Source organism: Saimiri boliviensis, chromosome 2, assembly GCF_048565385.1.
Source record: "Saimiri boliviensis isolate mSaiBol1 chromosome 2, mSaiBol1.pri, whole genome shotgun sequence".
Lineage (NCBI taxonomy): Eukaryota > Metazoa > Chordata > Mammalia > Primates > Cebidae > Saimiri > Saimiri boliviensis.
This window is the reverse complement of record NC_133450.1, coordinates 214,645,649-214,665,223: the sequence shown is the minus strand read 5'-3', so window position 1 is coordinate 214,665,223 and position 19,575 is coordinate 214,645,649. Positions and strand designations below refer to the sequence as shown.

Genomic DNA, 19,575 nt, shown 5'->3' with positions numbered 1-19,575 from the left:
GTTATTACTATTCTTATGACAGAACTGCCCAATTCAGGTAAAACCGCACGGACCTGGACTCAAGTCCATGCTCTAGCACTTGGGAGCTATGTGCCCTTGGGCAAAGCACTGAGCCGGCCTAAGCCTCAGTTTCCACCTATTATCAGGAGCTTTCTGGGCTGGTAGTTCCTGCCTGGCAGGGGTGAGAGCAGGACTAAATAGGACCTGTGTCCGAGGCCCCCCGTGCAGTGTCTGGCTGTCAGCCACAACCTCCAGACCACAGCGGCTATTACGGTGTGGATACAGGATCACAGTTACACAAGGAGAAAGTCACATCGTAACATGACATCGTCTTCTACTTCCATGCCATTTTATAGGCAGAAGTAGCACCTCCCTGCTCGTAGTTGAGGCACTTGAAGATCCTGAAGTCACACGTTTGTGCTGGCTTCAGTAATGTGTCTGTGTCTGATTTGTTCTTTTTACAAAGGGGACTGATTCAGCCAAGTCTAACATTGACTGATTCCCCGCTCCGGGCCTGGGCCCATGCTGCTGCTGGAGAGTCAGAAATGAGTTAGACACAGCCGCTGTCTGCAAACAGCTGATACTGGCCCAAAGTAGAGCCACGGACGTTGTCACAACAAACTGCACTAGGAGTACAGAAACCTGGGTTCCTTCCTGAGCCCTAAAACCTAAGTGCCAGGAAACCTTGGACAAGCCACATCTCCCATCTCCAGAACTTGTCTACATATAGAATGAGGATGTTGAACTTGCTGGTCTCTGTGGCTTGAAGTTATTTCCTCTCTAAATGTGTTGACTCTTTGGCCAGTGCTCTCTGGGAGCAGTTGGCAGGGCACAGGATCATTGCAGGAGGTCATATCAGAGCCACTGCCTTCCCAGCTACCTAGACCTGGCCTTGGAACCTTCTCGGTCAGCCAGGATGGGCTTGACCCTGTGGCATCCTGGGATCCCAGCAGCAGTCTGGTGAGAACGGGGAGGGTGTTAGGACCAGGAAATGAAGAAGGGACCCAAGCCAAGGCTACAGGCCAGTGGCCCACCTGGGTGAACAGAGGGATTAAGAATGGAGGCTCCAAGAGCCAGGGCAGCTTCGGGCTAACTGGGCTCCCGGGGCCAGGAAGCTGACTCACTCCAGACCCCTACTGGGTGCTAGGGCTGCCTGGGGCCCCTCAAGCAGTTCAGGCCTGACTCCCAAGCAGCACGTCAGACACCAGACGTATTCCAGGCTTGATCTGTGTGCCGAGGGAAGAAGCTCACATCCCACTCCACCCCTGGGAGGAAGGCAGGGTATAGCCTCTCTGCGCTTGCTGCAGGAAGGCATTTCTCCATGGGGGATCTTGCAACTGTGCCTCATGGGCCCAAGTTTCCCCTCACCTGTGGGAAAGTGTCCCAGATCTCCTCGCTGTGGTCAGCCTTCTGGCCGTCTCTCTATCTCATGCCAAGGCACGGTCTGCTCATCTCACGTGGGACGCCGCGCTAGTGCTTTCTTATCTCAGGCCAGAATCGAGTTGAAGCCGGCAGAGCTGTGCTGAGACCCTGGGATCATTGGTATGGGCACTGCCATTGTGTTGTCTAGTCAAATTCTCGGTCGCCAACCCAAGTCGATTAACGTGGGGAAGAGAAATTGCAGGTTATCATTCAGCCACCACTGCCATCCATATGCATGAAGCCTGGGGACCTGACTCCCTTGCAGAATTAAGCATAACCTTTAGAGGGACCACCATCAGAGAAATCGCCACTGCTACCCGCCCCCACTCTGGCCGCCTCCCTGCAAGCCAGCGTGAGTGCTGCTTCAGCTCCGCGGCAGCAAAGGAAGCCGCTTGGGCTGCCCGCATACCATATTTGTTCTCAAAGAGTTTGATGGGCTTCTGCCACTTAAGAAATTGGTCACATTTAGAGATATTCAGCTTCAGTGAACATGTCATGGCTGTGTATAGGAAAAACATACTATTATCTCTAGAGCTTGCCTGAAACAACAGGCTTGTTCCTGAAACAGATGTTTTGTGAAACCCACCGTGACAGGCTCATCATCTTGGGCTGGAGATGGGCCAGCACTGTTACCAGCCTTGCAAGGACACCAGTGTCTCTGCTGGCTGCCCGCGCATCCCACACAGCTGGGCTCAGAGGAGATACTCCCTGTGGCTCTTCCTTCTTGCTCATGGGTTCTGAAGTTAAACATTTTACAAGCCTGAGAATGTAGACAGAGGCAGTCCCCAGGTGTGCCTTGGGAAAGAAGTTTCCAAGATGTTTGAGTGCTCAGAATGTTTTAGCGCTGTTCTGCCGGCATCTATTGAGGAGCTTACTGTGCACCAGGCACTCTTCTAGTTCCTTCCAGTTATGTTATCTCCCAGTAACCCCCAAGGGCACCCCAGTCAGAGATAAGGACACTGGACTTTTACATCAGTTTCCTAGGTCTGCCTAACGAGTTGGCTCAAACTGCGAGACTTACAACAGAAATGTCTTCTTTCACATTACTGGAAGCCAGAAATCTGAGACTAGGGTGTCCACAGGGCCATGCCCCCTCCAAAGCTCTAGAGGAGAATCCTTCTTTGCCTCTTCCAGCATTTGGTAGCTCTTGGCTATGGTAGCGTGACTCCAGCCTCTGCCCCGGTTTCCCATGGCCTCTCCTCTGTGTGTGTCTGCATCGACTCTCCCTCTGCATCTCTCTTATAAGAACATCTTTTCATATGTTTGTTGGCCTCCCGTATGTCTTCTTTTGTAAAGTATCTGTTCATATCCTTCGCCCATTTTTGAATAGGCTTGTTTGTTTTTTTCTTGTAGATCTACTTTAGTTCTTTGTAAATTCTGGATATCAGCCCCTTGTCAGATGGGTAGACTGCAAAAATTTTTTCCCATTCTGTTGGTTGCCGATTCACTCTACTGACTGCTTCTTTTGCCGTGCAGAAGCTGTGGAGTTTGATTAGGTCCCATTTGTCTATTTTGGCTTTTGTTGCCATTGCTTCGGGTGTTGAACAATGAGAACACATGGACACAGGGAGGGGAGCACTACACACTGGGGTCCGTTGGGGGGAAATGGGGGAGGGGCGGGGGGTGGGGAGGTGGGAAGAGATAGCATGGGGAGAAATGACAGATACAGGTGAGGGGACGGAAGGCAGCAAACCACACTGCCATGTGTGTACCTATGCAACAATCTTGCATGTTCATCACATGTACCCCAAAACCTAAAATGCAATTAAAAAAAAAAAAAAGAACATCTGTCCCTAGATTTAGGCCCCTCTCTAAATCCAGAATGGTCTTGAGATCCTTAATTATATCTGCAAAGACTCTTTTCTTCCAAAACAAGATGACATTCACAGGTTTCAGGGGTTAGGACTTGCTCATATCTTCTGGGGGACAGTGTTCAGCCCACTGCTGCCTTCCAGCTGTTACCTAATGGTTTCCCCAAGTCACACGTGGAGGAAGGGTCTCAGTAGGGAGTGGAACCCAGGCTGGTCAGCTCCGAGCTGAGACAGTGTATGGAACTTCGATCAGGCAGCACTCATCAGGCGCTGAGAGGCAGGCCCTGGTGTCAGTGCTGAGACAGAAACATGAAGTGATGAGCCTCGTTCTTAAGAAAGTTATAGGCTGGACACGGTGGCTCATGCGTGTAATCCCAGCACTTTGGGAGTCCAAGGCAGAAGGTTTGCTTAAGCCTCGGAGTTAGAAACCAGCCTGGGCAACATAGAGAAACTCTGTCTCTACTAAAGATACCAAAACTAGCCAGGAGTGGTGACCCGCGCCTGTAGGCCTAGCTACTTGGGAGGCTGAGGCAAGAGGATTGCTTGAGGCCAGGAGTTTGAGGCTGCCATGAACCGTGATCACACCATTGCACTCCAGCACATGCAACAGAGTGAAACCCTGTCTCAAAGAAAGAAAAGAAAGAAAGAAAAAGTGTGGCTGGGTGGGAAGGAGCTATACATAATGGTTCAGAGTGAGAGTTTTGAGTCAAGCCAGTCCAGATTCCTAAGCTGGCATTGCCACTTCTAAGCTGGATGGCCTTGGGCAAATTATGTCGGTTTTCTGTGTCTCATAGGGAAACAGTCTCTTGTGGAAACCGGGAATCATATGAAGAAGAATCCTAACTTCAAAGTGTTGTGGCGAGAATCAAGTGAGAGGATGTGCTTAGCACACAGGTGTACAAGCAGCGAGGGCCCTGGCATCCTGACCCCACAGCCTTTGTGGTGTTAGCCACTGCTCACTGCTTTCCACCTGCTAGAACACCCTAGAATATTTGAATCAGAGCTTCCAAATGGAAAAGAGACAGTGAAAGACTTCTGTACAAGTCCCCAAAAACCAGGCTGAGGAAGAGGGAGAATGCAAAGCTGACTTCAGGGTTTGGAGTTTGGCTCACTGGGGTAGATGAAGTTGCCGTTAACAGCATGGAAATAGCAAGAAGCAGGTTCAAGGCGACGTATCACGTTCAACCAGGAACACTGGATTACTGAGATGCAAGTGGGCTATCTGGGTGGTTTTTTCTGGCAGGTGTTGGACTGCCAGAAAATGATTCTTCAAAGCTACTGAGAGTGTGGTAAATAATTAATCCCATTTGGGCCAATTCAAGTGCTGTCCTGGGTGGAGACTTCTGGGGGCAGAGAGCAAACTAGGAAATAGAAAACAGAAGTGGGTACTCATGAGTTTGTGGTCACAGCACTGTTTTCCTGCCTGCAGAGTGGGCACATTGCTCTGTTCTTCCCAAGCTGCTGCTGAGGCTGCATTAGGTCACGAAGGGGAAATTGCCCTGTCGATTGTGCGAGAGGCAGCAGATAGTGGCATCAACCCCAGTCCCCCAAATGCTGAGCAGGACGGGAGATGTGTAAGTGAAGCGCCCCCTGTCTCTGTGTCATAGCTGAGGAAATAATAATTGTTCCCTCCTCTGGTTTGAACTGGCCTTTTGAATAGACTTTAAATTTGTAAATAATCGCCATAGGAACGACACAGTAAAAACTGGAATTTCCCCATTCCCTGGCAAGGGATGTGCATTTGCTAGTGGATTTTTTTTTTCTTTTTGTAAAAGCTTATGTTCTTATATTTCTCTCCTGAGCACTGTGGAGCGTTTCTCCTACCCCTCATCCCTCGACCACCACCTCCCACACATTCCCCTTGCCCTCTCTCTCTCTCCGGCGTGTGTTTGGCAGGATGGGGTAGGTCAGTAGATGTTGCCATGACAACTGAGAAAGAGACAGCTCTGACTTCAGCTCCATGCTTGTTAGTAGGGAAACTAAAAGAGTCGCTTTTGTTTTCTTTCTTGGGGGTTGGGATGCCCACCATATTCCTGTTGGCATGGAAACCTTTGGCTCCCACCGGGTGAGTCAGTCAAGTGGGGTATTAATTGATTTGAATGGGTGTTGGGAGAGGCTGCTGTGAAGAGTCGAGACCCAGTGGGTCTGGTCATTGTGTCGCCAAAAACACACTGCTTCTTAGGCTGTCCTTCTAGGTGGGGGAGGGGGACGGCAGCCTCTAGACCCCAGTCTGTGCATCTGCAAATCTCCAAGATTTTTAAGTCGTCTGGTATCAAGGACCAGTGATGCATCGGCATGCTCCTATGTTCTTTACATTTGGTATTCCACCAAAGCCCTGTGGGTTTGGTGCCGTCACCACTTTGCAAATGAGGAAACTGACACTCAGTGAGGTGAAGTACCTTCCCCAAGGTCAGTCAGCCAGGAAATGGCAGTGTCAGAGCTAAAGCCCAGGCTTTCGTGATTCATACTCCCTGCAATTCTTGCCACTCGGCTGCCTGCCTTAACCTTGCACTTGAACTTACACAGTCTCTCTAGAGTCTCCAGAGCCATCAGGGAGGCATCATCTAAAAAATGTACCTTGATAACTAAACATTTAGTACTTCTGTGAGAAGCACCACTGCAAACTGTCTGGATGTCTGCTTGGGGAATTGTGCAGTGACAAGAGAAATTAAATACTTTAATGGGTTTTGACAACAACTCTATGTTTGGGGAATTCAAATTGCATCAAGAAAAAAGTTAGGACTTTCTCTCTGGACCTGATTGCTAATAGGCATGCTTAATTTATTGGTCGAATTATTGTAAAAATCTAATCTTGATAGGACCAAAATTCTTTGAGGAAAGAATGTTATAAGTTGAAAGAGGCCAAGAAATCTTCCTGGAGGAGGCTGGGCTTGAGTTGACCCAACATCCCTGGCTGCAGAGTAGCTACTCAATAAATATATGTCAAAGGAGTCATATAACAGCTATCATTTCTTTTGTACATATGACGTTCCAACCAGGGTGCCAGCCTCTTGTTTATGCCAGCCCATCTAATCCCTCAACACTCTGGAGGGTGGGTTCTATCATCCTTCTCCATTTTGCAGAAGAGAAGCAGAGGCTGAGTGTCGATGCCACTTTCGTAAGGCCACACAATTGGTAAGGAGTGGAACCAGAATGACCGTTATTCTCATCACCATAAATTATTAATGTGGCATTTTTAACCCTAAAGATGGGTTTATAGACCCATAAACTGAAAATGACACCAGAGGTCACCCTGCCCATTTTCTTGTCTTCAGGCAAAATTATCCCAAAGTCTTCATGTTCTGTTTTAAGAAATACTTCACTTACACAGTCATGTGTCAGCCTGTCTTTTTTGTATCACCTATTAGATGTACAGTACTGCCAGAGGAACAAAAATGGATTCTATTTCTGGCAAACTCATAGTCTATCAGGAAAAAGAAGCCACAAACTTAAATGACTGTGATATAAATTTAGAAAATGATGAATTCTGCAATGAAGTACTGTGGGAATCGGAAAGAGTATTTCTGAGTGGGAGGGATCCGAGAAGGCTGTGGGCTGGCGTCTAGAGTGAGCGTGGAAGGATGAGCAGGATTTGGACCTGCCTGTCGTGAAGGGGTGGGCAGGACAGAGGCACCCCAGACAGAGAGGTGGCACGAGGTGCAGGCCTGGGAGCCATTGTATGTGTGATTACAATCACCCAGGAAGACTGTGGGCAGGGAGCAGGTCAAGGACAGGGACTTTAAGGGGACCACTTAACCACTGAGGGTCCTTGAGGAGGAAAAATACAGGATGGGAAAACACCAAGAAGAGTGCATGGGTGCAGGAGCTGGGAAATGTGAGGTTCAGAAAGACAGTGTTCAGGTGCATCAAATGCTGTGAACAAGCAAGACTGAAGAAAGATTTAAAAGGTCAGTGGCGGGGCCGGGGGCAGTGGCTCACACCTGTAATCAATTCCAGCACTTTGGGAGGCCAAGGCGGGTGGATCACCTGAGGTCGGGAGTTTGAGACCAGTTTGGCCAACAAGGAGAACCCCTGTCTCTACTAAAAATGCTAAATTAGCCGGATGTGGTGGTGCAGGCCTGTAGTCCCAGCTACTCGGGAGGCTGAGGCAGGAGAATTGCTTGAACCCAGGAGGCAGAGATTGCAGTGAGCCGAGACTGTGCCATTGCACTCCAGCCTGGGCAACGAGAAAAACTCCATCTCAAAAAAAAAAAAAAAAAAAAAAAAAAGAGAGAAAGATCAGTGGCAATTAGGAGGTACATGGTCATCCTTGAGAGAACAGCATGTGAGCAGTGGAAGCAGAAGCCAGTGTGTTCGTGCTGTGGCCACACGGGGACCATGCACATGGAAGGACTGTCTTTTGGTCATGCTCTGCCAGGCCAGGGCGCTGACTACAGTCTCCAAGGAGTGGACCAGCAGTGAGCCCCCTCGGCCTAGCCTCCCTGAAAGCCTAGAAAGAATAGGGTCTTAAGCGTCAGGCAGGTCCTGGTTACCAGTTGATACTGTTTGGGAGGCATGTGACCTTGAGTGCTGTATTTAACCTGAGCTTAGCTTGGTTTGTTCAGCCATAGCAGCTAACACTTACTGAGTGCTTGCCACATTCCAGGTATGGCTCTGAAGGGATTAGCCCACTTAATTCTCACAACAATCCTGGGACATAGGGAGAATTAGTATTCCTATTATACAGATAATGACATCAGGGCACAAGCAGGATAAGAGACTTTTCCAAGATAACCAGCTGGGAATAGGAACAGGATTCCAACCTAGGCATTCTGTCTCTGGAGGTGAATCTTAATATCTGCATCTTAAGGTCTCTGTGTGGCTTAACCAGGGTAATGAATGCCTGTTAGAGTCTGTGATCCATAGGAGGAGCTTACTAAAAGTGACTCCCTTTTCCCCCTGACCAAATACAAATGCAAAGTCAGGATACCCTTGTCTGAGAAAGGTCTGTGGGATCAGCCCCATCAGGCCTTACTCACCTCAGTGCAAATCCCATACAGAATGGCATGCAAAAATTGCTTTGGAAAGTGGGATACAAATGCCATGAGCTCCTGGCATGATGCTGAGTGAAGCTGGTTTTGTGTTCAACACCTGTACTGCGGGAATTGACCAATGTGCCAGCGCAGGTAAGTGGGGAGAGCCCTCAAGGCAAATCAGTCAGTGATGAGTCAAATTAACAAAGTGTGCAGATTTCATCTGCAATCTGAAGGGGGAGTATCTGACCTGGGATATGCCTACAGAATTACTGAAGAAGGGTTCATCGGGTGCTCAGTATATAGAAGAGATTTAGGATTACCGTAGAAAATGAACTGGCTTTAGATGAAATTGAATGCCAAAAAGAAATTACAATCTAGGCAAAGAATCACTTTTACACATCGTTCCCCCCTCATATTGTCTGTATTCACACAGGCCTATACTTTGGTGCACAACTGTGTTGAAACACTAAAATGCTTTGTGTTGCAGATCGGCACTGAGTATGTAATTAAAAGGATCCCTTCATCAGCAGAGCTGTACAATGAAAGCTCAAGTTGGCCTTTTCTGCTAATTTTGGAGGTGGTAAAGTGGCTAATACAACCACTGATTACAATTGTCATATAGGCAGCCTCTTGCTGTTGCCATGAGAAAATTTTCGTTCTCCTAGAGTAGAGACCAGGCTCTTCCTAGGGACTGTGAGAGAACAAGAGGAAAAAAAATATTCATTCTGGCAACCAGAAGTAAAGGTGTGTGGAAATTCAGGGTAGTGCACGGGTTTAGCACGTGGGCTGTAGAGGCAGACCACGCAGGTTCCAAACCCCGCCTCATCACTTAAACCACTGACTTAACTGCCCTATTCGTCAGTGTCCTCAGGTGTAAACTCACATTAATAATTGTGCCAAACTAATTGGATTATTGTGAGAGTTCGGTGAAATAATGACGGTATTTATTGTCAGATTTTTTCTTTTTTTGAGACAGAGTCTCTGTCTCCCAGGCTGGAATGCAGTGGTGCAATCTTGACTCACTGCAACCTCTGTCTCCCGGGTTCAAGCAATTCCCCTGCCTCAGCCTCCCGAGTAGCTGGGACTACAGGTCTGCACCACCACACCTGGCTAATTTTTCGTATTTTAGTAGAGACAGTTGGCCAAGATGGTCTCGATCTCCTGACCTCGTGATCTGCCTGCCTCAGCCTCCCAAAGTGCTGGGATTACAGGCATGAGCCACCACGCCTGGCCTATTGTCAGATATGTTTAAGCATCTACTATGTACCGGGAGCTGTGCTGAGGCTGTAGAGATAGTCATAAACCAGGCAGTAATGGTGCCTGCCCTTCTGGGAACTTTCCATCTAGAAAAGAAACAGGCATTAAACAGACAGTTATGCCAACAGCCATTTGAGTGCAATAACTACTCTGAAGAAAAAATAAATGTATCCCGTGGGCTTAGCATTAAGCAAGATGCAGATTGAGGTCTCAATACATTTCTTGATGATGATGATGTGCTAGCTCGGGGAGGCTATATAGGAAGAAATGCTCGATTCTGTCTCCAAAAGCGTGGAAAGCATTTGGGGAAAGGTGAGAGAGAATCTAAGATGTGAAAGATGGGTATTTTTCACGTGGATCATTTGTAACAGGAGGGAGGGATGTGGATGCGGAGGACGGAGGAGGCAGCAGCCAGGCCGTGCAGACCTCAAATGCTCGCTCGGGCCTGGGGGCCTTGTCCACTGGGCCTTGGGCAGTTGGTGCACGCAGGACTTATACTCTGAAAAATCTTTCTCTGGGTTTCAGAGAAAAATTAAGCACCAGCCAGTTTGTCTACAGAAAGGCAGAGGCCAACTACCCAGTAGGTTTAAAGGGGGACTCTGAAGTCCTTCAGGCAAAAGGCATGCTCCTCCCTTTCTGCCAAGGTGGCTAGAAGAGTCTGAGCTCCTCATTGAGAATTTTGGCCACTCTGGCATTTATGCTCAATAGCTGTGTCATTTTTGCCTTCTTTTTCTTTTTTAAACACAGGGTCTTGCTCCGTCTCCCACAGTGGAGTACAGCGGCACGGCTCACAGCTCACTACAGCCTTGTCTCCCGGGTTCAAGCAATCCTCCCACCTCAGCATCCCAAGTAGTTAGGACGACAGGTGTGTACCAGCACAGCTGGCGAATTTTTAATTTTTGGTTGAAGCGGGGTCTTACTGTGTCGCCCAGCCTGGTCTAGAATTCAGGGCTTCAAGCAATTCTCCCACTTCAGCCTCCCAAAGTGCTGTGATTACAGGCATGAGCCACTATGCCAGCCCTTCTTTTTCATTCTTTTTTTATCTCAAAGGCTCTGGACTCCAGGGGCCTTTGCCACCCCTGGGGGATGGCCTCACCTCAAGCCAGGGACTTGGCCCCACTCCCTATCTATTTCAGAAAGAAAATGAAACATGGTCATTGCTAGTGCCCCTTCTAACTCCAAAATTTAAGTTTTTCTGTACCTGGGTGGCAGCAAAGTAGCAAAGTTCTCTCTCATGCACTGTTTCATCTTCAATAGAGAAGGAGGGTGTCAGAGCAGGAGCAGTTCGCTCCCCAGCAAGGCCTGAAGAAATGAGGCACACGTGTAGGGTTTGTTAGGTGGTCTTGGGCAGCCTGGAGTGAGAGTTTCCCAAGGAGAAGCAGTGGGAGGAGCGGAAGGATAATCTAGTGTTTGGTTACATGGGGTGGACAGTGAGGCAGAAACCCACATTATCCTGAGTTCCCAGGGGTGAATACTGGTCTCTCCCACTGAGGGCTGGTGACCAGACAGTGGGTCCCCTGAGATGATGACACTCGTGAGAGAAAGATGTCAGTGGTCATGATCTGAGCGGCTGACAGGTGTTGAGGTGCTGTGTCTCTCTTCTCTGCTAATCCTAACATCAGTCCTACAGGTTAGGTGCCATTATTATTCCCATTTTATATTAGAGGAAAAAACGCTTTGAGGTTATATGACTTGCCACTCACATAGCTTGTGAGTGGCAGAGCTGGGATTTCAACCATGCCCTGATCTGCCCCCAAAGCCCAAACTCCAGACCCCCTGCACCACCAGGCCCCCAGCCCAGGGAGGAGGAGCGGACTGGCAGCACACCTCCTTGGCCTGTGTGTGAAAAATATTTCATTGCCCCTCACCATGTTGCAGGCCCACTGGCAAGAGGGACAATGGCAAAGACACATGCTCTGGGCTCAGGGTCAGCACAGTGGAGAGCCCTGTTGGAAAAGAAACGTATTGGGAGGTCTTTGTAAAATGAGCTGTCAGCTCCTTCATCCGTAAAATGAGAGGGCCGGGCCCAGTGACCCCAAAAGGTCTTTCCAGCTCTGAAATAGCACAAGTCCTGGGTCTGTAGGAGCCAGGGCATCAGAATAAGTCTTTATGCTTGTCCTTTAGTTAATGCATTGCCTGGCTGTGCAGGAAAATGCTCCTGCAGCAACGCTAGGCCTGGCAGCTCGGGGAATCCATCCCCAGGCAGGGACAGAGACCTCATCTGCTGTTGTCGCCATGGGGTCCTCTGTTAGTTCATATAGTCGACAAACATTACAAACAGTACGTGTCAGCAATTCGTGGGAGCCTGCAGTGTAAAGTAACAGATTGACTTGTTTGGCAAACAAAACGAAGCAGCCAGATGAGCCCTGGTGCCCTCCCAAGAAGTCACACTGAGGACAGTTACAGGCCCCCCAGCAGATTCAGCTTGATGCTGTGTGGAAAGGCTGTTTTGAGTCCTAAACAACGTGACCATTTTGTGCTAGGCATGGGCTCCATCCTCCTGCTTAAGCCTCACACCACCCCGTAAAGTCAGAGACTTCTCTTCATTGCAAGGGAAGAGAAAACGAGTTCAGTGAATAGAAAATGAGCAGTCACACCAAGTGAGCCGACGAGGTGGAAAGCGCCTGGGCTTTGAAGTCAAAGCTGAGCCACCTTAGGAAAGTAGGTTAACCTCTCTGAAGCTCACTTTCCTCATCAGTAAAATGGGACCATTTGTAATACCTAATTCATAGGATTCTTGCTAGGGTCAAAGGAGATAACCAGCCTGACTCTCGAGGTACTCTGCCTGATGGCTCCCCGTGTATGGAGCCGCATGACGCAGTGGTTAGAAGCAAGGATGCCAGAGCCTGCCTGTCTGGGTTTCTGTCCCAGATTCACAACATCTTGGTTCACATCCTTGTGCCTTGGTTTCCTCATCTGTAAAATGGGAATCATATTAGTAATAACACCTGCCTCATAGAATTTTATCAAGATTAAATTTTTATAAGTTGCAGTTCCTAGCACGTAATATGTGCAATTAATACCATCGTTGTTGCATGTTGTTGGGTTTTGATGTTTTGCTGCTGTTTGATGATAGGTTGTGGAGGAAAGTGATCAAGTGAGGTAGAAGTGGCCTGGCCAGGGTTTGTGGGGAGGAAGGGTCATTGCGTGAAGGGGAACAGATGGGAGTAGGCTCAGCATGGGCCTAGGTCTTAGAGGGACTTGGATGGCAGATGGAGCTCTCTTATTAAGTCCTTTCCTTGTCACTGGAAGCCCACGCCTCCCCTGTTTTAGAGTCTATTGCCTTCCCTTCAAGTCACCTAGCATCACCCATCAGGCAAATGGGGCCTCAGTGATAGCAGAGACTTATCAAGCAACAGAGCTGGGCTACACAGTAAAGTTTATTTTTAGTGACTTCATCCTCCGATTCTTTAAATTAGCGGCAGGGCTAATTTAAGGGACTTCTTTGGTGCCTGGTTAGCATTTTCTGCAGGAATGCCAACATGATACATGTGCATTTGGAACCCGCTAGTGACCGAGGGACTCCCCTTGGCTGAACAGCAGGGAAGGGGACCTGTTTCTGTCCCTTCGCCATGTGGCACCACTGCCACAAGGCTCTCCTGCCAAGCCACGGGGTTCCCTGGGAACGTGATCCAGGGTGCTCTCTCCCGTTTTGTCCCACATATTTAAGCAGTAGTTGCTAAATCTGTGTGTCTGAAACTCCCTGTCTCTATGCCCATTACAACTGCCCCAGTTTAGTCTCATTTTCTTTCACCTAGACCAGTGATTCTTAGACTTTAGCCTGCATCAGAATCACCCGCAGGGCTTGCTAAAACAGATTGCCCAGCCCACTCACAGTTTCTGAGTCAGTAGGACTGGGGTGAGATCTAAGAATGTGTACTTCTAACAAGTTATTAGGAGGCCCCGAAGATACTGGGCTGGGGACCACATTTTCAGAATTGTTGACCTAGACTGATCCAGTAGCCTTCTAATACCATCCGTCCTTCCCCTCTCAATTCAGAATGCATAGTGCTGGCATGCCTCTCCTCAAAATCCACCACATTCTTCTCATTCCCTTCACTACTATGTCCAAGCACCCTTCTGTCACATTCAGGGTCCCGTGTGACCTAGACCCACACTAGCTAGCCCATCATCGCACTGCCAAGTTACTGTTTATTTATGGGTCTTGTCTTCTCCCACTTGGTCACATGCCTCTGAGTGACGGAGGCTGTGTCCACCTCACTCTTGTATCGGAGGCCCCTGGGGCATGTGAGTGCTTGGAACATGTTTCATGGATGAATAAATTATTGAAGGAATGTCTAATTGGAGATGGAAATTAACTCAAGCAACTTCTCAGCAACTGGAATTTGACCTTGCTAGGTCTACTTCTCTGCTTTGTTAATTTCTGAACTATATATCACTTATACATAGAAGAAAAGTCTCTGATTTGATTTAAATCAAATTATCACAAAAACTGTAGAGTGAACTAAGCATGAGGTACGTCATGAGAGACTCCCAAGTGTAAATCCTGATTCCACTACTGATTGGGTGAGCTTAGGCAAGTATTCAGCCTCTCTGGGCCTCAGTTTCCTAATCTGTAAAATGGGAATCGTTTCTACCTGTACTGTAAAATTGTTATGAGAAACAAATGAAATAATATAGGTAAGTTGCTTGGAGCAATGTCTGACGTGGTAGGCCCTTGACAAATGGTGATTTTTAACAGTAAACTTTCCAGACAAAATAGAAATAGGTGGTTTTTCACAAGTTTTAATGAAAAAAAATTCCATTTTATTTGAAAAACGTTAGTAGATAAAATATTCTAGAACACTTTCACCTATTTTAATTAATCATAGATATACCAAATGCAATTTAAAAAAATTATCCCAAAGGACTAGTCAGCTTGATTTATGTATTTTTTTTACCAGTCACTTTTATTTCAGAAGCCCGACATTTCCATTAAAATGCTATTAAGTAAAAACAGGATCTTACAGTATTTGTGATGGCTTGGATCCTAATGTGGTAATTGGAATTATCTCCAGCAAAGATACCATTTCTCATTGTTTTATTTCCTCTTGCATATCAGCTTTATCTTTAGTGCCTTCTTCCAGCTCGGTAAAACCACCTCCCTCTGAATTTGTGTTTGAGTTCATGAAAATAATATCTGTAGCTTTGAAGACCCTTTTCATCATGAGGTTATTAACTGAGATTCAGGAAGGATGGGAAATGGTAGTCATCCACTAAATATAGCAACCCTTGAAAGAAATGTGAAAGGCTATAGCTAGAAGAAAAAACAGACTCATTCTGCAAGCCTCTGGAGGCAGGATGGGAGGCAGGAGTTGCATCCTGGAGAATGACATCCGCTGGTTACCACTGGGACAACCTTTCTAGTCTGAGGTGTCCCGGAGGTGGCGGGGTTCCCATCACCAGGGCAATCCCAGATAAGGTCATGACCCTGGACGATGTCCTGACCAAACCACTGGCTGGTGTTAACGTCCTTATCTATCTGGGTTTAAATTTCTTCTCTAAAGTCATTTCAAAAATATTCTGGAACTAGATAGTGGTAACAGTTACACACAATGTGAATTGCATGAAATACCACTGAATTGTACACTTTAAAATGGTGATAATGGTGAGCTTTATGTTTGTTATTATGCTATGATAAAATCATAAATGGCATCATTGGACAGAATGATCTCCAAAGCCACTTCGAGCTGTAAGATTTTATGCTTCTGAGAAGGAGCACATCGCTCAAGGGACTGATCACTGACTCATTTAGTCAAATGACAGGCCATGTGACGCTAAATCTCTAACTGAGGGAGAATGGTTAATTAATACAGAATACTTCATGTCATGAGAAATTACACTCATGAAAACACTTAATGCCATGGGAAGATACTTACAATGTAAATAAAAAGAAGGATTTGGAATGCATGTAATGTAATTCTAACTTTATAAATATAGATAAGAAATCAAAATGTTAATAGTATTGATCTCAGATTGCAGAATTACAAATGATTTTGACTCCTTTATACATTTCTGAGAATGTCTACAAAGAGCATGACTTACTAATAAAATCTTTAAATAACTCTTTAAAATAAAGAACTCAATAATTCCGCATAGGATTTGTAACCTGTAATGTGAACCATGATGTGTATTCGAATAATGGGGTGGTGGGTCGGCCGCAGTGGCTCATGCCTATAATCCCAGGATATTAGGAGGCCAGCCAAAGCAGGAGGGTCCCTTGAGGCTAGGAGTTCGAGACTAGCCTGGTCAGCGTAGCAAGACCTTATCTCTACAGACAAATTTAAAAATTAGCCAGGCTGGCCAGGCATGGTGGCTCATGCCTGTAATCTCAGCACTTTGGGAGGTCAAGGAGGGCAGGTCACCTGAGGTGAGGAGTTTGAGACCAGCTTGGCCAACATGGCAAAATCCTGTCTCTACTAAAAATACAAAAATTAGCCAGGAGTGGTGGCATGCACCTATAATCCCAGCTACTTGATAGGCTGAGACAAGAGAATCACTTGAACCCAGGAGGTAGAGGTTGCAGTGGCAGTGAGCCAGGATCTCGCCACTGCCCTGCAGCCTGGGTGACAGAGCAAGACTCCATCTCAGAAAAAAAAAAAAAAAAAGTAACCAGGCTAATGGTGGTGCACACTTATAGTTCTAGCTATTCAGGAAGCTGAGGCTACAGTGAACTGTGATCGTACCACTGCACTCCAGCCTGGGTGACAGAGTGAGCCCCTATCTCTAAAAAAAAATAAAAGAAAAGAAGAAGAAGAAGGGCTGGGCATGGTGGTTCAGTGGCTCATGCCTGTAATCCCAGCACTTTGGGAGGCTGAGGTGGCTGGCTGGCTTGAGGTCAGGAGTTCAAGACCAACCTGACCCACATGGTGAAACCCTGTCTCTACTAAAAATTAAAAAAATTAACCGGGCACGCTGGTGTGCGCTTGTAATCCCAGCTACTCAGGAGGCTGAGGCAGGAGAATGGCTTGAAGCCAGAAGAAGAAGGAGAAGGAGGATAAGGAGGAGGAGGAAGAAGGAGAAGAATTAGGGTAGTAAAGTAGAAGAGCAGTGGATTCTAAGAACTGACTTCTAATTCCAGTTCAGCTAGACGATACAGGTGCAAAAGCTTGCCAAGCCTCAGTTTCTTGATCTGGAACAGGGGCGTGGTCATAACAGCCTCCTGCACAGAGTGGAGTGAAGAGCAAATGCCCCCCTAACTGTGGGGCGGTTCTGCTGACTGAGGAGTCCTCTGAGCTATTTTGATTGTTATTGAGTGCATTCCAGCTGTACATTTCCAAATCTTTCCTTGAATAAAAACTTACCGAGTGCTTATAAAGTCATTGATTGCCACTTACCCAGTAATTTAAGGGCTAATTTCCGGTAAGAGTGTTGCCTTTTTTCTCATCTTTCTTCCTATGACCTTAATGGGAAAACATTTCATTTCATCTGAAAAGCAACCACCTGATATTTACTGTCTTAAGTTCAAGGTGATGATGACAAAATCATTTTAGCTAAAGGAAAATTGCAGGCCTTTGGGCACATTTGCCTCTCCCAAGGAGCAGGACTCTCCTCTTTGTAGGAGGGAGTATTTCTTTCCTTAAAACCCTCCACACTGTTGAAGTTGCAAAGAGATTTTTCCCCTCATGCTTCTCTGCTTCTGCCCTCTGCCTGTCCTTGCTTTGAGACCAGCATCAAGACCCACTAAGGAAGAACCGGGAATAGGCCTTCTGGGACTTTTTATTCACACAAGGGAGTCTTTCCCAGAGGCTGGCTCCTTGGACTGGGATGAAGAGAGGACCCATTCAGGCAGGGCTGTCATGCATGTTGTTTTGCTATTGAATTTAAAAGAGCTTACAGGTTACCACACATGGTAACCTGGATATTTTAAGGCTTATGTTGCAAACTTTTTCAATTCAACAGATTCGATGAAACTTTCCCAAACACCAAGTGTGTACCAGATCCTACAGAAATAGGAGTTCAATTTCTTTGTGAAATATATGTAGGCCATGCCTTCAATGTGCTCACACAATGGTGAGACAGACTGGCATGGAAACCAGTGCAGTGCAGGCACGACAAAGCAAACAAGGCAGCAGGGCCAAAGAACGGAAAGCGTGGGCGAGAGGGACCCGTGTGGTAAAGAAGACATCTCAGCTGGTTCTGAAACTGGAACAGAGTGTGCCAGGTGGCCAGGGCCAGAGGAAAGCAGGCACAAAGACACCCAGATGGCCCAACCTGGGCACTGATGATGTGCTTGCTTGGAAATGAGAGCACTGGGCATGAGGCCATTTAATAAGTAGAGAACGGGCCTTGGTACCATTAACAGCACCACATCTCAGTACCGTGAGATGTCGTTCTAATTTTCTTGGATCAGTTAGTCCACCAGGCAGCATTTACTGACCATGTGTAACATGCTCAAGGTTCTGTCTCAGGCATGAACATAACAGGCGGGAGAGGGTTACACCTGGCCCCAGATCCTGACAGGATAGGACCCAGGAGTGGGAACTGAGCTGCAATTGCAGAGAGGGCCTTTGGGTGTGGAAAGGAGCTGGGTGTCCGGGGGACATGGAGTCTCTGGTTCCAAGGCAGGCCAATGAGTGGCAGGTTGGGAGGAGCAGCACACAAGGCTTGGGCTGGAACAGCGCGCCTGGCGAGGGCAGCGACTGGAAATGAGGAGGCCCGAGAAGAAGTCAGGAAGGGCCTCCAGTGCCAGAGTGAGCACTTCAGACTCGGGAGTCCTCAGTGGTTTTAGCAAGTAAGTGACTCAGCCAGGTTGGCCTAAAAAGAGGTGACTCAGGTGCCAGTTTGGAGGTTGGATCTATGGATGGGCAAAGCCAGAGGCAGGAGGGCCTTTGCTGCAGTCCAGGTGGGGGCAGAGCAGGGGTTGAAGGAAGTAGAACTAACATGCAGGTGGAGGCAGAGGAGGAGTCGGCATTTATTCTATGCTTTCCTGTTGGGTGACTGGCGGATGGTTGTGACATTCAAGGAGATGGGGGACATAGATTTGGGGAGAGGGGGAATAATACGTGGGTTTAAGGTGAGAAGAACATTCCAAGCTAGAGGTGGATATTTAAGAGTTATTAGCTGATAGTTTTCTTGAATATCAAAATAATTTCTGAATAAAATATCCTAAGGAATCACAACACTATAATCATTTTTTTTATGAATTCCAAATTTAAAAAAAAACAGTAAAGCCAGAAACATAATTGTTCCTATTCCTAGAATTTGGTAGCTGATGCGTCTTTGCAAATTGTTCGTTGAACCGTGCTCTGGCTTCTTGCCAGCCCTCAATGAGATTTTTATATTTCTTAATTATTCAATTACTACCCGTAAGTAAGAGTTTGAAATCAAAGCCAGACTGCTACATAATAGAGTATTCTCTTGAATCGTGAGTACAGTAAAGGAAGGTTTTCATGCTGGGAAACCAGGATGGATGGAAGGAGGAAGCTCACGTTTCCAGCCCTGGTTCTGCCTTGACTTCACGTCCTGGCTTTGCTGTGTGCTAGCTGTGTGAGCTTGGGCAGGTCACTTCTCTGCGGTCAGCCTTGCCGCCTGTAAAATAAAAAGATCAGTAATGCTGCCTCCCGAGGAGGTGGTAAATCTGTAAGGGAAAGTGCTACATCATTCATTCCTTGTGTGTTTCAGGTCTCAGCAGCTTGAAAAAACGTTCGCTGGCAAGGAAGATGCTTTGGATGGCGAGCTGACCAGTGCTCCAGATGGCAGCGCCAACCCTGAAGCCCACCTGCCCTCTATTTGCCTCAAGCAAGTGTTCCCCAAGTACGCAAAGCAGTTCAACTACCTGCGCCTGGTGGACAGGATGGCAAATTTGTTTATCCGGTTCCTGGGAATCAAGGGGACAATGAAGTTGGGACCAACAGGCTTTCGTACCTTCATAAGGTCAGTGAGAACAGCCCCTTCTGGCTTGGGCTTTGGGCAGGGTGGAGTCCGATCTCACATCTGGCTGGTTAGGTCTCCTTGACTGCACTTGGGAGAATCTGTGGTGCTGGGTCAGTATCCCGTTGGAGCTTGGATCAGCCTAGTGGCTGGCGCACGGTAGACTCTCATTCGTTGAGTGAATTAATGAATATGATGGATGTGACAGCATTCACAACCTTATGTTCATGATTAAA

The 19,575-nt window shown here is 47.3% G+C and overlaps 1 protein-coding gene across 8 annotated transcripts in view; it reads left to right on the top strand.

Annotated features, from left to right (window-relative positions):
- The window catches only part of TTLL11 (tubulin tyrosine ligase like 11), a 276,274-nt gene that overhangs the window by 201,841 nt on the left and 54,858 nt on the right, over positions 1 to 19,575 (top strand). For all 8 annotated transcript variants that reach the window (XM_003925395.3, XM_039475185.2, XM_074395290.1 and 5 more), the window contains one exon: positions 19,091 to 19,342. In XM_003925395.3, coding sequence (XP_003925444.2) covers positions 19,091 to 19,342 — 252 coding nt within the window. The remainder of the gene's footprint in view (positions 1 to 19,090; positions 19,343 to 19,575) is intronic.